Source organism: Anomalospiza imberbis, chromosome Z (genome assembly GCF_031753505.1).
Source record: "Anomalospiza imberbis isolate Cuckoo-Finch-1a 21T00152 chromosome Z, ASM3175350v1, whole genome shotgun sequence".
Lineage (NCBI taxonomy): Eukaryota > Metazoa > Chordata > Aves > Passeriformes > Viduidae > Anomalospiza > Anomalospiza imberbis.
The window spans coordinates 53,275,531-53,291,488 of NC_089721.1; the positions used below are offsets into that span (position 1 = coordinate 53,275,531).

Genomic DNA, 15,958 nt, shown 5'->3' on the forward strand with positions numbered 1-15,958 from the left:
CACCTTTAATCAAAAAATCTAATAGTAGTACCTGATGATGGAGAAAAACATCACCAGTGTGAGCAAGTGGTACACATTTCAAGTAAAGCAGAATACTAATTCTGACAGAGAATATTTAGTCACTCTGGCTAGATGGTTTCATGATAAATATATGGAGGGACACAGGCAATATTTATCCAAGTACAAAAAATATGGCCAGCTCCAGGAATTTATGCCACCACAAAAGAGAATCACAAATGGCTGCCCATCTTGATATGAGTTTTCAAGTAGCAGACTGAGCTCACAGTTAGGAGAGTGACCATGGACTGATTTCCATTTTCAGGGAAGCCACCTATGGCTGGGTGGTAGTAGACCAGCTGTTAGGCTGGGCAGAAGCCTTTTTTTCCAACAAAAAAGTTTTACTCAGGAAGAATAATAGAAGTCTTCTTAAAGAAATCAGTGCTCATTTTATAGCAAATATGATACCAAAATTTTCCAGATAGAAACTTTCTACATAAGTATTGAGTATAAGAAACAAGCATTCTTTATTGAAGCATGCTGGTCACTCAGAGGACACTTCCTCTAATTAATTGCCCTAAGTGTTGGGTAAACAGAGGTTTTATCATACACACTCGTCTATTTAACTGTTAGCTATCCCCACTTACTTGATGGATACGTTTTACTTTATTTTACATTGTTACACCCCGTATCGGAAGTCCTTATATGTTCTTTGGTGGTCTTCTTCCGTGGTCTTCAACATCTGGTGTCCTTTTTAGGTGGCTGCTCCTCTACCCCTGCTTTTGAATAAGCGCAATATTGTTTATAACTCCTGCTTTGTCAGCCTTGCAGAGCTTAGCTGGCATCCTGCTTGTGTCTTGCATGACTTTGATTAAGTTACATCCTATTTTTTCTTCTCCAAGGCTATGCTGTTCTGTTCTACTATCCTTATCAAATACAATCAATCAGCTTGCTAATAATACCAAGGTCACGTACATGTTCAATCCTTATATTAACCATGTATTGGCCTCAATAGTTGGCCTCAATGATCATTGTAGGTCCCTTCCAATTCAGAATATTCACTGTGTGAACTTACATCCCAGTTAAGGCCTGTTTGATGGTGATGAATGCTTGACTCAATATGTAAACATGTAGAGAAGGATCAGTCTCTTGATCAGTAACTGAATTTTGAGGATTGTTTGTGGTTTCATATCAAGAAATATTTTCGTCCTATGACATTCTTGTTAGCCTTCATACTGTTCAGTTTGTTACTTGTTATAATGCTGGATGTAAGAGCAGTGATTAAACGCATTGAAATGTTTTTGTTTCCCTCTTAGTATATTAGCAGGTAAGCTCAATGAAAACATGGGTGGGAGTATTAAAAGATATAGTCAATGCAGATAGCTCAGTGTGCAGCTGCAGTGCCAGCTGCAGATTGGGCTATGACTGGCAGGAATCCAAGGAAAGAGATTGTGAACTAGTGCCTTTTTATTTTGCATTTTAATAGTTTCCTTAAAAGGGTTGAAGAAAAGTGATCTAAGAGGAAAGCTGTCCTGTGAGTTGGAAGAGGCCAGAAGCCACTGAATATTTCCATTCAGATAGCCCTGAGAGTTCTTGGGATGAGTAGTGCGGGGACCTCCAGCTTTGTAACCTAGCATTGTACCAGAGAGAAGACCAACCATTTTCCAAGAGAGAAGCTTGTCTCCTCCATGCCTCACAGAGCTGGTTTTGCAGCAGCCTGAATCTGGAGTAAGGATTTCTCTCTGCAGTTCTTAGAAAGTGCTGGGTTTGAGTTACAAGGTTAAAGATGGAATGGCTGAAGTAATTTGTCATGTCTTAATGGGCTGGAACAGAGACAATTCACAGAATTCACAGAATCACTAGGTTGGAAGAGACCTTCAAGATCATCAAGTCCAACCCATGCCCTAACACCTCAACTAAACCATGGCACAGAGTGCCATATCCAGTCCTTTTTTAAACACATTCAGGGATGGTGACTCTACCACTCTACCACCTCCCCGGGCAGGCCATTCCAGTACTTGATCACTCTTTCCATGAAAAACTTTTCCCTAATATCCAACCTATATTTCCCTTGATGCATCTTGAGACTGTGTCCTCTGGTTCCGTCAGTTGCTGCCTGGAGAAAGAGACCAACCCTCACCTGACTACAACCACCTTTCAGAAGTTGCAAAGAGTGATAAGGTCACCTCTGGGGCTGCTTTTCTCCAGGCTAAACAATACCAGCTCTCTCAGTCGTTCCTCACAGGGCTTGTGTTCCAAGACCCTCACCAGCCTTGTTGCTCTCCTCTGGATATGCTCAAGCGTCTCAACGTTCTTCCCAAACTGAGGGGCCAGAACTGGACACAGCACTCAAGGTGCAGCCTCACCAGTGCCAAGTACAGGGGAAGGATGACCTACCTGCTCCTGCTGGTCACACTATTCCTGATACAAGCCAGGATGCTGTTGGTCTTCTTGGGCAGGGCACACTGCTGGCTCATGTTCAGCTGGCTGTCAGCCAGTATCCCCAGGTCCCTTTCTGCCTGAGCACTGTCCAGCCACACCGTCCCCAGCCTATAATGTTGCAGGGGGTTATTGTGGCCAAAATGCAGGACTCGGCACTTGGATTTATTAAACTTCATCTTGTAAGACTCTGCCCATCCATCCAACCATTCCAGATCTCTCTGCAGAGCCCTCCTATGTTCCAACAGATCAACACACGATTGTGTCATCCAAAAATTTACTCAATACCCTCATCCATGTCATCAGTAAAGATATTGAACAGAACTGGCCCCAGCACAGACCCCCTGAGGGACAGCACTGGTGAGCAGCCACCAGCCACTGGTGACTGGATGCAGTACTGTTCACCAAGGTCACAAGGTCAGAGCCCAGACCTTTGGGGACCCCAGGAATCTCTCTTGTCATGGCAGCCCCATTCCGTTCCACCGTGACCAATCCCAGATCTTCCCATGCCCAGAATGCAACTGAAAGTAAGAGGATAAGCCCAAGTAAGGTGCTTGCCATGAATACCTCATGTGTCCCTTAAATCTCTGCTCTGCCCGCACCACCCCTCTTGTGGACAGAGCAGAGCCCTGCCCAGGATCTTTCATGCATTCACACCTGTCCCTTCTGACATCCCACTGCTCCCATTGATCCTCACAGGTGACGTGGGGCAATTCCTGCTGCCTGCTCAAGTGGCAGCTGCTGAGCACTAGGGACACCAAGCCTGTCATCACCCTAGTGGCACAGCTCCCCAGCACCAATGCTGCCAGCCTGGCCACGTGTCCTCCTCCCCTTGGCAGGGCTGAGCTATGTATAAATGACAAGGGCAAGGGTGGCAGAGGGTGGCAGGGAGTCCTAAAGCATAGTCAGAGTACCACAGCCGCTGGGCTGAGGCCTGCTGCTGGGCCTGGGGCCAAGCTACAGTAGGGCAGCGAGGGACCCTGAGGGTTTTGGCTCACCAGTGATCCTGATGGCTGCCTCTCGCATGGACTTCTGTGGGCTCTGCAGGTACATCACAGCCTGGCGCAGGTACCCATCTGCTCTGTCTCTGTCCTCTTCCAGCTGAAGAGAGCACAAGGGAACAGAGGAAAGGGTTGACATTGATTCTTCCCTTTGGACAGGCAGCCCCTGCATCCAGGACTGGCATCCCTGCATGGACACTCCTGATGGCCAGCCCAACAGCTGGGTTGGAGGGAGTATAGAGATGGCAACTCCACAGGGAGCCTCAGTGCTGTCCTGATGCCAAAGCACAGCTGGGCTTGGGCTCTCTTGGCAGCCTGTCTCAGGGAAGCACAGGAGCCTGGAGAAGAGCCTGCTGGGCCACACACCAGAGGGGAGTAGTGTGTGAGGAGCAGGCTGTTGGTGATGAGTGCAGCAGTAGGCAGGGGCCACAGCTGCCAGCCCCTCACAGTGGGTGTTGAGGGTAGAGGGCTGGTTCAGACACAGTCTGAGGCTTTGAGGCCACCCTTACCAGGCACTCTCCAAACCTCCACAGCTCTTCTGTCTCCAGGAGCTGCACAAGATTCCACTTCTTCAGGAATACCGTTGCTTGAATCAGGGTTTCCCTAGAGGCCTGCAAAGCAGCAGAGACTGGGAGATGGCACAGCATCCCAGGGCATAGGCCCAGCCAAATGCCAGGAGGAGGCCGGAGTGCTGCGGTCTTTGAGACATTAGAGCAGAAGGCAGCTGAGCCCGCTCACAAGGGGACACTAGTAGCTCAGTGTCCTCACCTCTGCCACAAACTGGTTCTCATCATACATGTGGTAGAAGAGCGGGAGCAGGCTCTGGTGCACGCAGTCCTTCAGGGGCCGTTCTCCTTTCTCTACCAACTTCATCACTGCTTGAAGGAGGTGAATGGAGAGCAGCTGCACATGGCTCATATCCTACTGAACCTCAGCACAGCCTACTCCAGGCCTAACTGGGCATGGAACTGAAAATCCACAAGGGAACAGTTTCCTGGAAGCATCTCAGGGGGTGGGAAAAAAGGTCAAAACACAGCTTTACATTGTCAAAGAGTGGCCGGAGTGACTCAGCCAGCTGCAGAGCGAGGGACCTGGTAAATGGCACATCTCTGTTCAGAAGCATCTCACTGAGCACAGAGAGTGTCATCCACACCACCTCCCTGTCTTCATCCTTCAGCACCTTTGTGAGGCTTTCATTCAGATTTTGCATGCTTACAGCCCGTGTGGATCACAATGCAATGTTGTGAAGCCATGAAAGGCTGCATTGCCAAAACCACTCCAGCAGCTTGATCCCATGCTGATGCCTCAGAGCCCAGAAGCCAAAGGCTTTGGCCAGGCAAATGGGGTATCAGGAGAGCTGGAAGAAGCTGCCCATCTTCTGAAGTCCATCCAAGTGCAAGCTACTGTGTTACTCAGCTCCACACTGCATGCACAGCTTCATCTGGGCAGCCTGCTTCTCACCATCGACGGTCTATTGCAGAGTAACATAAGGCATCTGACAACCACGAGTTGCATCGCTCTGCACTCCTTGAATAGGTAGATTTGGACAAGTTGTAGGATGCGTTCGCCCCAGTTCTCTAACTTAAGGCAAGGCAGGACCTGAAACACACACTGCAGTGACAGTGTCATTAAGTGTCACGCCAGCAGCAAGGGACAAAGGGCACAGAGCAGAGCCTACCTCTGCCCCTCCTTCACTGACTGGACTCCCCTGCAGCTGCATCTCCAAGAGGGCAGAGTGGTGGGACACAGCTCAGCAAGGCAGTGCTCACCGTCAGGCTCACCTCAACAAAGAAGGCCATGGCAGCCACCTCCCAGTGTGCCTCCTCTCTGCAGAGCAGCCTGAACAGGTAGCTTGCAATCCAGTAACACAAATACTGTGAGATCCTCAGCATTGCTCTGGCAGGGGAAAAAAGACATCATTGACTCTGAGCAGGGCAGGCAGACCTCTCCTGGGACTGACTCACAGAAGTCTCTTCTTTCACCACTACCTCTTGCAAAGAGGAAGGTGGAGCTGAACACCAGCAGGCTCATTTCAGGAATGAAGAAGCTGAGAAACCACCCTTTCTGCCCGTGGGGCAGTCCTGTCCCCCAGGCTGTCAGTGGCCCTCAATGCAACCGCCCTGTTCCCAGCAGGCTGGCCTCAGTGAGGCTGCCTGCAGACACAGCTCCTGCTCTGCACCATCAGCACAGAGACACTGGCACTCCTCATGGAAAGAGATGCTGGCACTTTGGGTTCTGGCTGCTCCAGTGCACCAAGCCCTTCAAGGCTTTGTCACTCTGCTGCACCATCCCTCAATGACAAGACCCTCTCACCCATGATCACAGGGATTATATAGACACTGTGGAGAAATAACAGCTGGGGTGGGGAGAATGGGGCTCTCACCTGGCCAGAAGACCCACTATATGGTGGTGGGTATCAGTGTTGAGGAGTGCGTCCCAGCCACACTCACGTTCAATTTCAGACACCACATCATCATACTCAAGCTCACAGAGCAGTGCTTTCATGGTCATCAATGCAAATCTGTGTGCAGAGCAAAGCCCAAGTGATGCCTGGAATCCTGGCCCCAGATCCAAGGGCACTGTGGAGATGGGAGGACCAGTGGAGCACCTGTTGGGATTGTTGGGCAGGAAGTGCTTGTGCTGGCATTGCCTCCAGAAGGCATTGACTTTCACTGACATCTGCTTTGTGCTGGAGAAAACTTGGAAGAGCAGGACCACAAAGAGGTGGGGGAAATACAGAATCAACCTCTCTGGGCACTCAGGCAGGTGAATGATCTCTCACAGTGCTCTGGTTGCCTGCAAAAACCAAAACAGCCAGAGACCACGCTCAACACCAAGACAACTCTGTGGCAGGGCCCAGCCATGGGAGAATGAAGCTCAGGCCTTGCTCTGTGCCAGGGCAGATGCAGGGGGAGCAGCATCTGCCCTGGCTGCCTGTGCACCTGCCATGAACCCAGGTTTCTAGAGCACCATGTGAGGCACGGGATGCAGTGGTGGATAGGGGACTAAGGATGGAGAGATGCCAGAGAGGCAGCCCTTGAGGATGTGCTTGGGTCTAGTCCAGAAACTCACAGCCAGAGGAAAGACATCTGAGTTGTCCTTATTGGAGGTGGATGTGCTGTGCAGCAGCCAGTCTTCCAGCACACAGAGGAGCTCTGGCAGCACCTTCTCCACAGTTCTATGTGAGGAGATAATTGCCCTCCACATGGTCACAGCAACTCTGCAGGCCCAGAACTCTGGGTCAGTGGGGTTTTGGCCACAATATCATGGCCTGGCCAGCTTCAGTTCCCCAGCTGGTCAGCAGCTCTGCCCCTGCCCTCTGCCCCTCTCCAGCAGCACCCAGCCACACTGCTACTGTGAGTAGCAGACAGCCAAGTGATGGTGCCTTGAAGGACAGGGAAGGAGCATAGCAGCAGGGTCTTGGGCCAGCATGCCATGACTGGGAAACAATGGCATCAGAGGGGCCTGAAAATTTTCATCTTTCTGCCACCACACATGGGGCAGTGTCTACATGTTGCTGGGCTCTCAGGTTGAAGAATCTTGAGCCCTCCAGGCCAGTGAGCCTCATACCTGTCACATGATGGGGCACATCACAGGAGGGTCACCACCATATCATGTGGCTGTGCAGGGGTCATCTCCTGCAGGGTCTGATCTAGTCTGTGCTCCATTGGTAAATGTCCCTCAAAATGGTCGGCACCTGGAGGGAATTGGAGTGCCACTGCAGAGTGCCATTTCCCCAGCTTACCCCCAAGTAGTGATTTCTTCTCTAGCACACAGTGCTGGCCTAAAAGTCTGTTGGACACCCAGCAGACCCAGCTTGAGAATGTACACATTTGCTCATTGGCCAAGTCCTTGCTATAGACAATTTACTTTCTTCAGTCTGGACGTGCCACTTCCCATGATTATATCCAGCATGGCCCAGTCCTCTGCTTTATAGGATTCAGCATTTGCCATGTCCTCAGGGGCCATGCTGGTCTTGTCTTCAGGATCAGTAGGCATATGGAAGTTCAAAAATATCTTAAGGCAGGAAAAAGATGGATGTCAAATCTAGTGCTCTGCAGCAGTGCTTGGCTGAGCCGCAACAGCAAGTCCAGCACAGGCAGGGAAGTCTGCAAGTATCTGTGCATTTCTGTGGAAGTGGCAATGGGTGTGCTTCTTCTTTTCTGGCAGTTTCTCAACTGGTTTTGGCAAAACGCAAGCACAGTCACAGCTGAGGGAGTGCAGGAGAGGCTGGACAACACAGCTGGAGCTGTGCAATGCTGCACAGAGCATTGCTGCACTCCCCAGCAATGGCCAGCTCTCAGACAACACCTTGTGGGGACACCAATCCCTGTCTCTCTGGCTACAGCCTAGGGCTTAGGGTGCCCAGTGGATGGAGCAGGGCTACTGCGAGAATCAGCCCCATTCCCATTTCCCCTTCTTCCCTGAGGATGTCCACAGTGCATGGGATGGCCCAGTTCAGCCCACCTGCAGCAGCTGGTCTCCCTCCACTTCTTCAGGCTGCTCTGCTGGGGCAGCCCCAGGGTTTTTGTCATCATCCTCATCCTCCTCCCCCTCCTCCTCTTCCCTCCCCTTCAACCGAGATCAATCTGGGCATGCCTGGGGTTCTCTCCACTGGGAGTTCTTACTGCTTGATACTGCTGGAGCTTGGCTTTTGAGGGCTTCAGCCACAGGGATGGGAGATACCCTGGAAAAGAAGACAGGGGTCAGCAAGACATGAGGTGGCTATGCTGGGCCTCCTTGCAGCCCCGCTCTGTTCCTTCCTGTTCTTTTGTGTACTCCAGGGTTATGTGGGTGAATGCTTTGATGCCAGAAAAAGGCCACAAGGTGCCCAAATGGTGGTGGGTCACTAAGGGGCCCATGACACATGACATCCAATTGGCAGTGCCTGTGTCACAGTGGGTCACACAGGGGTCCATGGCATGTGCCATCCAATTGGCAGTGCCCATATCATGGTGGGTGGTTGCCATGAACATATGTTTATTGATGGAGAGATGGTGTTCATACAGCAGAACTGTGGGCATGTGTTGCTTTGAGGATGTCTCCACCAATGCCCTTTACCTGCATTTTCTGTCTGATCCTTTCTCAAGCCCCTATGTCTTCATCCTCTAGGGTTCTCATGTTTGTCCCAGTGGGTCAGACTGCAGCCTTCCAGGCCTCTCATCCTGCAGTCCAAAGAGAGAGGGAAACAAAACACAGCACATCAAAGTCACCTTGTTTGTTCACAATAAAAGGTCAGTACAAGCACAACCCAGAAGACCTTTACCTCAGCAAGGCATCAACACTGGTGACAATGCCAAGAGTGTGGATAGTGGGTGCCTCTGCCACACTTTACCCCAGAACCACAGTCATGATCTGTTGCATCCTTGGGACACACAGGAGGATGCTGAGGAAGGGACGCCATGGGAAGAAACACCCCTTTAAGTTAGGGTGACAAAAAGAGTTGCTCTACCACAGTTCCTTGCTGTTATATGTTAATAACCCAAGTTATCCCTTGTCATTCCTTTCGTTTTTCCCCCATTCTAGAATGTTCCCCACGCCTGCCTTCCCCATTGGTCCTCATTCCTCACAGCTCCTCCCCTGAATCCTAGTTGGTTGTTACTCTATAACCCCGCCTCTGTACTGCCCCTATTCTCTTTACTCATTGGCTTTCAGACCTGATGCTCTGCCTCCCTTGTCCCATGTATAATACTGGACCCTTCTTTGTTCTTTGCTTTTTTCTTGGTCCCCTTCAGTGTGCTGATTATAAAGGCCACTGGAATACCATACAAAGAACCCCTCCTGTGCTTCTTCATCGACCCTCGGATAACAACACGTGGTGCGAGTGCCTGGTATGTGCTGAGCTATCCTCTTCTCTTAGAGGATGCTCTTGAGAAGGCAGTGGCTTCAACAGCTACTGCCACGCAACTGCAATGATCTGACCAGTGTCTTTGGAGTGGTGGTGCCTCCAAAGTTCAAAACAGATGCAATGTTACTGAGTTGCAATGCCTACTATAGAGGACCATTCTTCAAGCACCATTAGCAATGAACAATCGATCGACAATAACAATAAGCATGCAGTAATAACCAACATCATAGGAACAATTAACAGTAGCATTGGTCCCCACTGTGGACCCCATCCCTACCCCTTCCACTCTGAGCTCCTCCCCCAATGGTCCCTCCACTCCCGGTTCCCAAAACACTGGGACCAGAAGATGTAATGACAGTGGCCAGAAGGAGGCAATACTGGCCTCCACTGCCACCAACTAGTGGGCAGATTCCGATCGCAATCATCAAGCGTCCTCCATCCTCTTCAGAGGATGGGAACAGCAACTCCTCATTTCCCAAGTCTGAGCATTGTTGGGCCCAGACACAAAGGGAAGCCACCTGGGAGGGTGACTCAGAGCTGGCCAAAAAGATCCTGGCTTTCCCCGTAATTTGGAAATGCAGCAGGAAGGAGACTGCCACCAATACCTAGAAGCCAGTCCCCTACAGGGAGTTAAAGGAACTTAGTAAGGTGGCAAAAGAACATGGTTGGGGATCCCACTTTTTCAAAAACCTACTAGAAGCTATCTTCTCTGTGCACGTTCAAGTTCCACATGACATCAAAAATATTGTGAACTGCCTTCTCTACCCTGCCAAATACATGTTAAGGGAGAGGCAGTGGAAAAAAACATCTAAAATCCTCATCTGACAAATGTGCCAAAGATGCCAACAGGCAGAATTTATTGGTGGAACAGATTACCAGAGAAGGCGACTTCCAAAAACCCCTAGAACAAGCAAAGGACCTTCCTGAAGATGCTCTAGCTGACATTCCTAAAGCAGGAAAGACCTCTTTGTTCCTTATGTCTGACGATAATACTCCCACCCAAAGTTTTGCCAGCATAAAAAACGGGGCAACCAAAACCTTTGTAAAGTTTATTGACTGATTAAAGACCACACTCAAAAAACAGACTGAAAGCCTGTAGGCTTGGAAAGAAATTTTAGTAAAAATGGCAATGGCCAATGCAAACCATGAGTTTGCAGGTCGATTGTGAGAGCTCTCCCCATGGACACAGAACCAACCATTGACCAGATGGTTGAGGCATGCACCAGAAAACACAGTTGCCCAAGCAGTAGCAAAAGGAATTGCAGAAGGAGTCTCTGGAGCTTTCACAGCCATATCATTCAGGGGAAACTCCAGATGCTTCAGTTGTGGGGAGCTTAGACTTTTTTTTATAGACTGCCTTGAAAAGCCCTCTCTCCAGGATCATCAACCAGTCAATCGGAGGCCCCAAAGACAGCCTAGGTTCCAGCCACATTCAGGAAACTCCCAGCAGAGTGCAGGATGGCCCCACGCTCTGACATTAAATCAAATGCTTTATCACTCTGTCCCACTTGTGAGGTCCACTGTCCTGCCTGTGAGGTCCACCGCTGACCATCAGGAGCAGGGAAATGGACCGCAAGCAACACCATCACTGTGGGGTATCCCTGAACACATTGCCAAGATCCAACACACAGAGTGATACAGGTGGGAACCTGGCACCAGCTGGTAACCTCCCTATCCATCAACTTTACCGATGAATGCATACACTACATTCCTACCAGAAATTTTGGGCCATCTGATGGTCCTTCCAGCATTTTAATTATCAGAGACACCTATCATGGGCGTGAACAAATTTACATTATTCCCAAAGTCCAGACTGTCAGCCCAGGAAAAGAGATTTTTGTACAGATTTTGTGTATTGACCCTCCTTTTTATCTCTCAAAAGAGACACCAATTGTGCAGGCTTTCCTCCTGCCAAAAGACAACATGGAATGAGTTCCCCTCAACCTGACCATCATGTGGATGCAGATTGTGGGCACCAGCAAACCCATCATTGAGTGTGGGCTGTTTTGTAAGGGGAAAAGGTCCACTGTCCAGGGATGCTGGACACTGGAGCAGATGTCACCATCATTACTCGCTCCCAGTGGCCAGCAAACTGGGAATTACAACCAGTGGTGGGGGTGATCTCGGGGATCAGAGGCATGGCTGTGTCGATGTACAGTAAGAGAAACATCATAGTTGAAGGTTCCAAGGGCAAAATGGTCACCATCCACCCATTTGTGGTGAGGGCACCTATTATACCCTCACCCTCACAATAGGGCAGGGACCTATTGTTCCAGTGAGGAGCCTCTCTATTTGTCTCACCCAGGGATTTTTAATTCCAGGGGCCACTGGAGAGCACACACCCTTCATCCCTTCACTCAGGTGGAAACAACACCATCCAGTGTGGGTTGATCAGTGGCCCCTTTCCAACACAAAATTTCACGCGCTAGAGGCCCTCATGGAGGAGCAGCTTGCCAAGGGCCACATCACAGGAACCACCAGCCCTTGGAACTCCCCTGTCTTTGTCCTCAAAAAACCAGGAAAAGACAGGTGGAGGCTCCTCCACGACCTTCGCAAAATCAGCAAAGTCATTGAGAACATGGGCTCCCTGCAACCTGGCCTGCCCTCACCATTGATATGGACCCAGGACTGGAAGCTAGCAGTCATCAACATCAAAGACTGCTTCTTCAATATCCCACTCCATCCTCGAGACACCCCAAGATTCACCCTCTCTTTGCTTTCCCCCAACAGGCAAGTCCCACTCAAGTGGTACCACTGGCTTTTGCCGCAAGGCATGAAGAACTCACCATCAATCTGCTAGTGGTACATGGCCCACATTCTGTCCCCAGTGAGGAAAGAGTTTCTGCATTCTATAATTCTGCATTACATGGATGATATCCTCATCTGTGATGAGACGCAGATTTATCTAGACTTGACACTAACAAAAACCATCCAGACCATTGAAGCAGCAGGCTTTGAAATCCACAAAGACAAGATCCAGCACACCTGCCCCTGGACCTACCTGGGACTCCGGATTCATGAGAGGATTGTTGTGCCCCAGCAACTGACCATCTGGGATGACCCAAAGACCTTGTGAGATTTACACCAACTCTGCGGGTCCATCCATCAACTGGGTACATCCCCTGCTGGGGATAATGACAGAGGTCCTTGTGCCACTCTTCAACCTGCTTCACAGTAGCGAGGACCTAGATTCACCATGCACCCTCACATCAGAGGCCCGGGGATCCATTACAAAGGTTCAAGAAGCCCTGTCTTCACAGCAAGCCCACGACTTTGAACCTAGCCTGCCTTTCCAGCTTGCCGTCCTGGATAAGGTACCGTGCTTTTACTCGCTAATTTTCCAATGGGACAAGATGCTGAGACACCCAGTCCTCATTGAGTGAGTCTTCTCACACAATCAACCTTCCAAGACTATTATGACACCACAGGAACTAATGGCTGAATTAATAAATAAGGCTAGGGCTCGTCTCTGCTCTCTTACAGAGTGTGAATTCACATGCATTTACCTTCCATTGAAAACTGGGGATTTGGAGCATTTGCGCCAAACCAACTGGAGAGCCTCCAGTTCAACCTAGATAGCTATACAGGCAAAATTTCAATTCATTTATCATGACATAAAATATTTAAATCAGAATTTAATCTGGTCCCCAAATTACTTCAAAGCAAAACACCTCTCAGGGCCCTGACAGTTTTTACTGATAGCTCAGGGAAATCCCACATGTCAGTGATGACTTGGAGGGATCCCAGGATGTAGGAGTGGGAATATGATGTCCAGGCGGTCAAAGAATCACCACAAATTTCAGAATTAGTGGCAATCATTAGAGCCTTTAAGAAGTTTCAAGAACCTTTCAATCTGCTCACCAATTTAGTATATGTCACTGGTGTAACTATGAGAGCTGAACATTCTTTTCTTAAAGAGGTCTCCAACCCAAATTTGTATAAGTTGCTTTCTAAACTAATATACCTCATTTCCCACAGAAGGTAAATATATCATGTGATGCACGTGAGGTCACACACTGACCTCCTAGGTGGCATTGCAGAAGGTAACAAGAGAGCAGACATGTTAGCCATGCCAACTGGGACTGCCAACATCCCCAGTATTTTCACACAACAGAAGTTATCACATTCCTTTTTTCATCAGAATGTACCAGCTCTCATGTGGATGTTCAAGTTACCAAGGGATCAAGCTAGAGCAATTGTGGACACCTGCCCCGATTGCCAATTATATCAAATACCTCCAATAGGATCCCGGGTTAATCCCTGGGGACTAAGTAAATGCCAAATATGGCAGACTGATGTGACTCACATCTCATCCTTTGGAAGGACAAAATACGTTCACGTGTCCATAGACACATTTTCAGGAGTGGTGTTTGCATCAGCCCACATGGGAGAAACTGCCAAGCACACCATCTGGCATTTCTCCTTGCGTTTGCTACACCATGAATCCCTGCACTGGTAAAAATTGATAACAGGCCTGCCTACAGGCAGAGAGATTTCTTTAATCAGTGCAGGGTAAGGCATACCACAGGTATAACTCACTCTTCTATGGGTCAGTCAATCATTGAAAGGACCCATCAGACTCTTAAGAGAGTCCTTTATTAGCAGCGGGGAAGAACAGAAACTATGCCTCCCATTGAGAGGCTCTGTAAGGCTCTGTATGCTATTAATTTCCTAAAGTGTTCAGTCTCAGAGCCAAAGCACTCATCAAGGACCCAGAAACACAACAAATATCAGGGCCTTTCCCTTTTACCTGGGGGAGGGGGTGTGCCTGTTTGTCCATACCATCTAGCCCCAAATGGTTCCCAGCAAAAAACATAAAACCGTACCTTGGCTCTGCAAACACTGCTCCTGCAGCAAATAACTCAGATACTTCCAAGACCCTTACAGAGACACCTGAGCATCAGAGAATGACTGCTTGGAAATGGAGACAACATCAAACACCCATACACCAAAGACCAAGCCATCCTGTCACCAGGTCACAGACACAACAAGTCCCCAAACAACCCCCTACATTGTTGGTTTAGTCTGAGTTGCACCCTCCCACCTAGTTGTTAATCTTACCCTAAGGCTTGCCCCTTGTTGTAGAATGTTCCCTGCCCCTCGTCCTACTTGGTTGTCAATATCCCCTTGTACTTGCCCCCAGCTCTGGAAATCCCCTTGGAAATCCCCTAATATTTGAAGCCCTATTGGTTTGTTTAAACTGTTCCCCTCCACCTGTGTTACCCCATTGGTTTGAGTGTTAAACCCCACCTACTACTTCTCCTCCCCAGTCCTTTCCCTATTGGCTGGAAATTGGTAACCTCCCCTGTATAAGAATCCCTGCACACCTGTGTTCAGTGTCTCTTTTGTCTCGGGACCCTCCATAGAATAAAACTCTTTGGAACCTATAGAAAAGACCTCTCCCTCATTCTTGCCCCTGCCTTTGACACTGAACCATCCACCCTGTAGAACTTTAGCCCTGCAGCTATATCCTAGAGCGAGCTGCTTTCTGGGAACAGCGCACTCTTAGCCCAGTGCTAGGAGCTGGCTAGGGAAAATCTGGCACTGCATAAATGGCTGCTACACAAAGTTCCTTCTCTGATTCCCTTTTCCTCACCTCCCCCCACCCCCAAAACCCTCAATATTTACTTACCTGCACACCCTCATTCCTACCCTGAAAACTCCCACTTACCTGTATTCCTCACTGTGTTGTGGACACAAACAGGACAGGACTGCTGGGGTGCGTTCCTTGAGCTTTTATTGCAGTATCAGCTTCATTACATGGTTGAGACAATAGGAAGATGGCAAAAGCTTGCGTACAGCCAGCAGCAGCCAAAGATTTCTTTGTTACAGGACATTTAAAAAACTTTCTAGCCAATAGCGTATTGCTAAAGCTTACAGACAGTTGTTCCAGCCAGTTACTAAAAGGACACGCACATCCGCTTCACACAATGCTTGCTTGTCTTCTTTCTATTAACAGTACACAATACACCATTATTAAGCTTAAAACCTTCTACTGTCTTGCTAAGCATATTTTCTTATTGCTGTTTTAAGATCTATCTTAGCCAAGCCTAAAACTCAAGATATTTTTTAATGTCCTTGCTTGCTATACCACTGTAACCTTTTCTACCTGCAGACTTTGCAGCTGCAGCTAGTTCTGAGTTTTCTGTTTCTACCTGCTTTCCCACCTTTCTAAAAATCTTCTTACCTTTACTATTTCCCACACCCACAGCCCCTACGGCTTTCCCAAACTTCCCATGTTCTGCCTCAATGCTGCTTCTGCCAGCGACCAACTGAATATCCCCACTGCATAGAATGGTTCCATTGCCACTATCTACCTCAATAACATTCCTTCAAACCCCTTTCTCCATCCACTTTTCACAGTTATTTTAAAAAGAGGAAATAAAGAGGGAGGAGGGAGGGAAAAGGAAAGCTTTAAAAGAAAGGGAATGACTTCCCTAAAACTAATAACCTCCCATTTAAAACCCCCAACAGAAACACCCCAAACATCACCCTACCACCAAGATGGCTGGCAACACCCACATCAGCGAGGTCCTTCTGACTGTCCTGTGTAGGAATGTGCCCCCTGTTGACGGAGTGACCAAATTATCCTTTGTCTTCTTAAAAAGGCAAAAAGCCCAGAAGTTTATCTCCTCAATTTGGTAAAAAGACACCTCATAGGACCTTTGGGACT

The 15,958-nt window shown here is 48.8% G+C and overlaps 1 protein-coding gene across 1 annotated transcript; it reads right to left on the minus strand.

Annotated features, from left to right (window-relative positions):
• Positions 1–1,446: 1,446 nt before the first annotated feature.
• On the minus strand, positions 1,447–7,113 carry LOC137464553 (maestro heat-like repeat-containing protein family member 6). Its single transcript, XM_068175963.1, has 10 exons — positions 7,008–7,113; positions 6,510–6,657; positions 6,046–6,233; positions 5,821–5,958; positions 5,219–5,333; positions 4,480–5,036; positions 4,206–4,358; positions 3,947–4,048; positions 3,435–3,537; positions 1,447–1,820 (listed from the first exon to the last, which is right to left on the minus strand). The coding sequence occupies exons 6-10, from the start codon at positions 4,645–4,647 to the stop codon at positions 1,813–1,815; spliced, it is 534 nt and encodes a 177-aa protein (XP_068032064.1). The 5' UTR covers positions 4,648–5,036; positions 5,219–5,333; positions 5,821–5,958; positions 6,046–6,233; positions 6,510–6,657; positions 7,008–7,113; the 3' UTR covers positions 1,447–1,812.
• Positions 7,114–15,958: the final 8,845 nt, after the last annotated feature.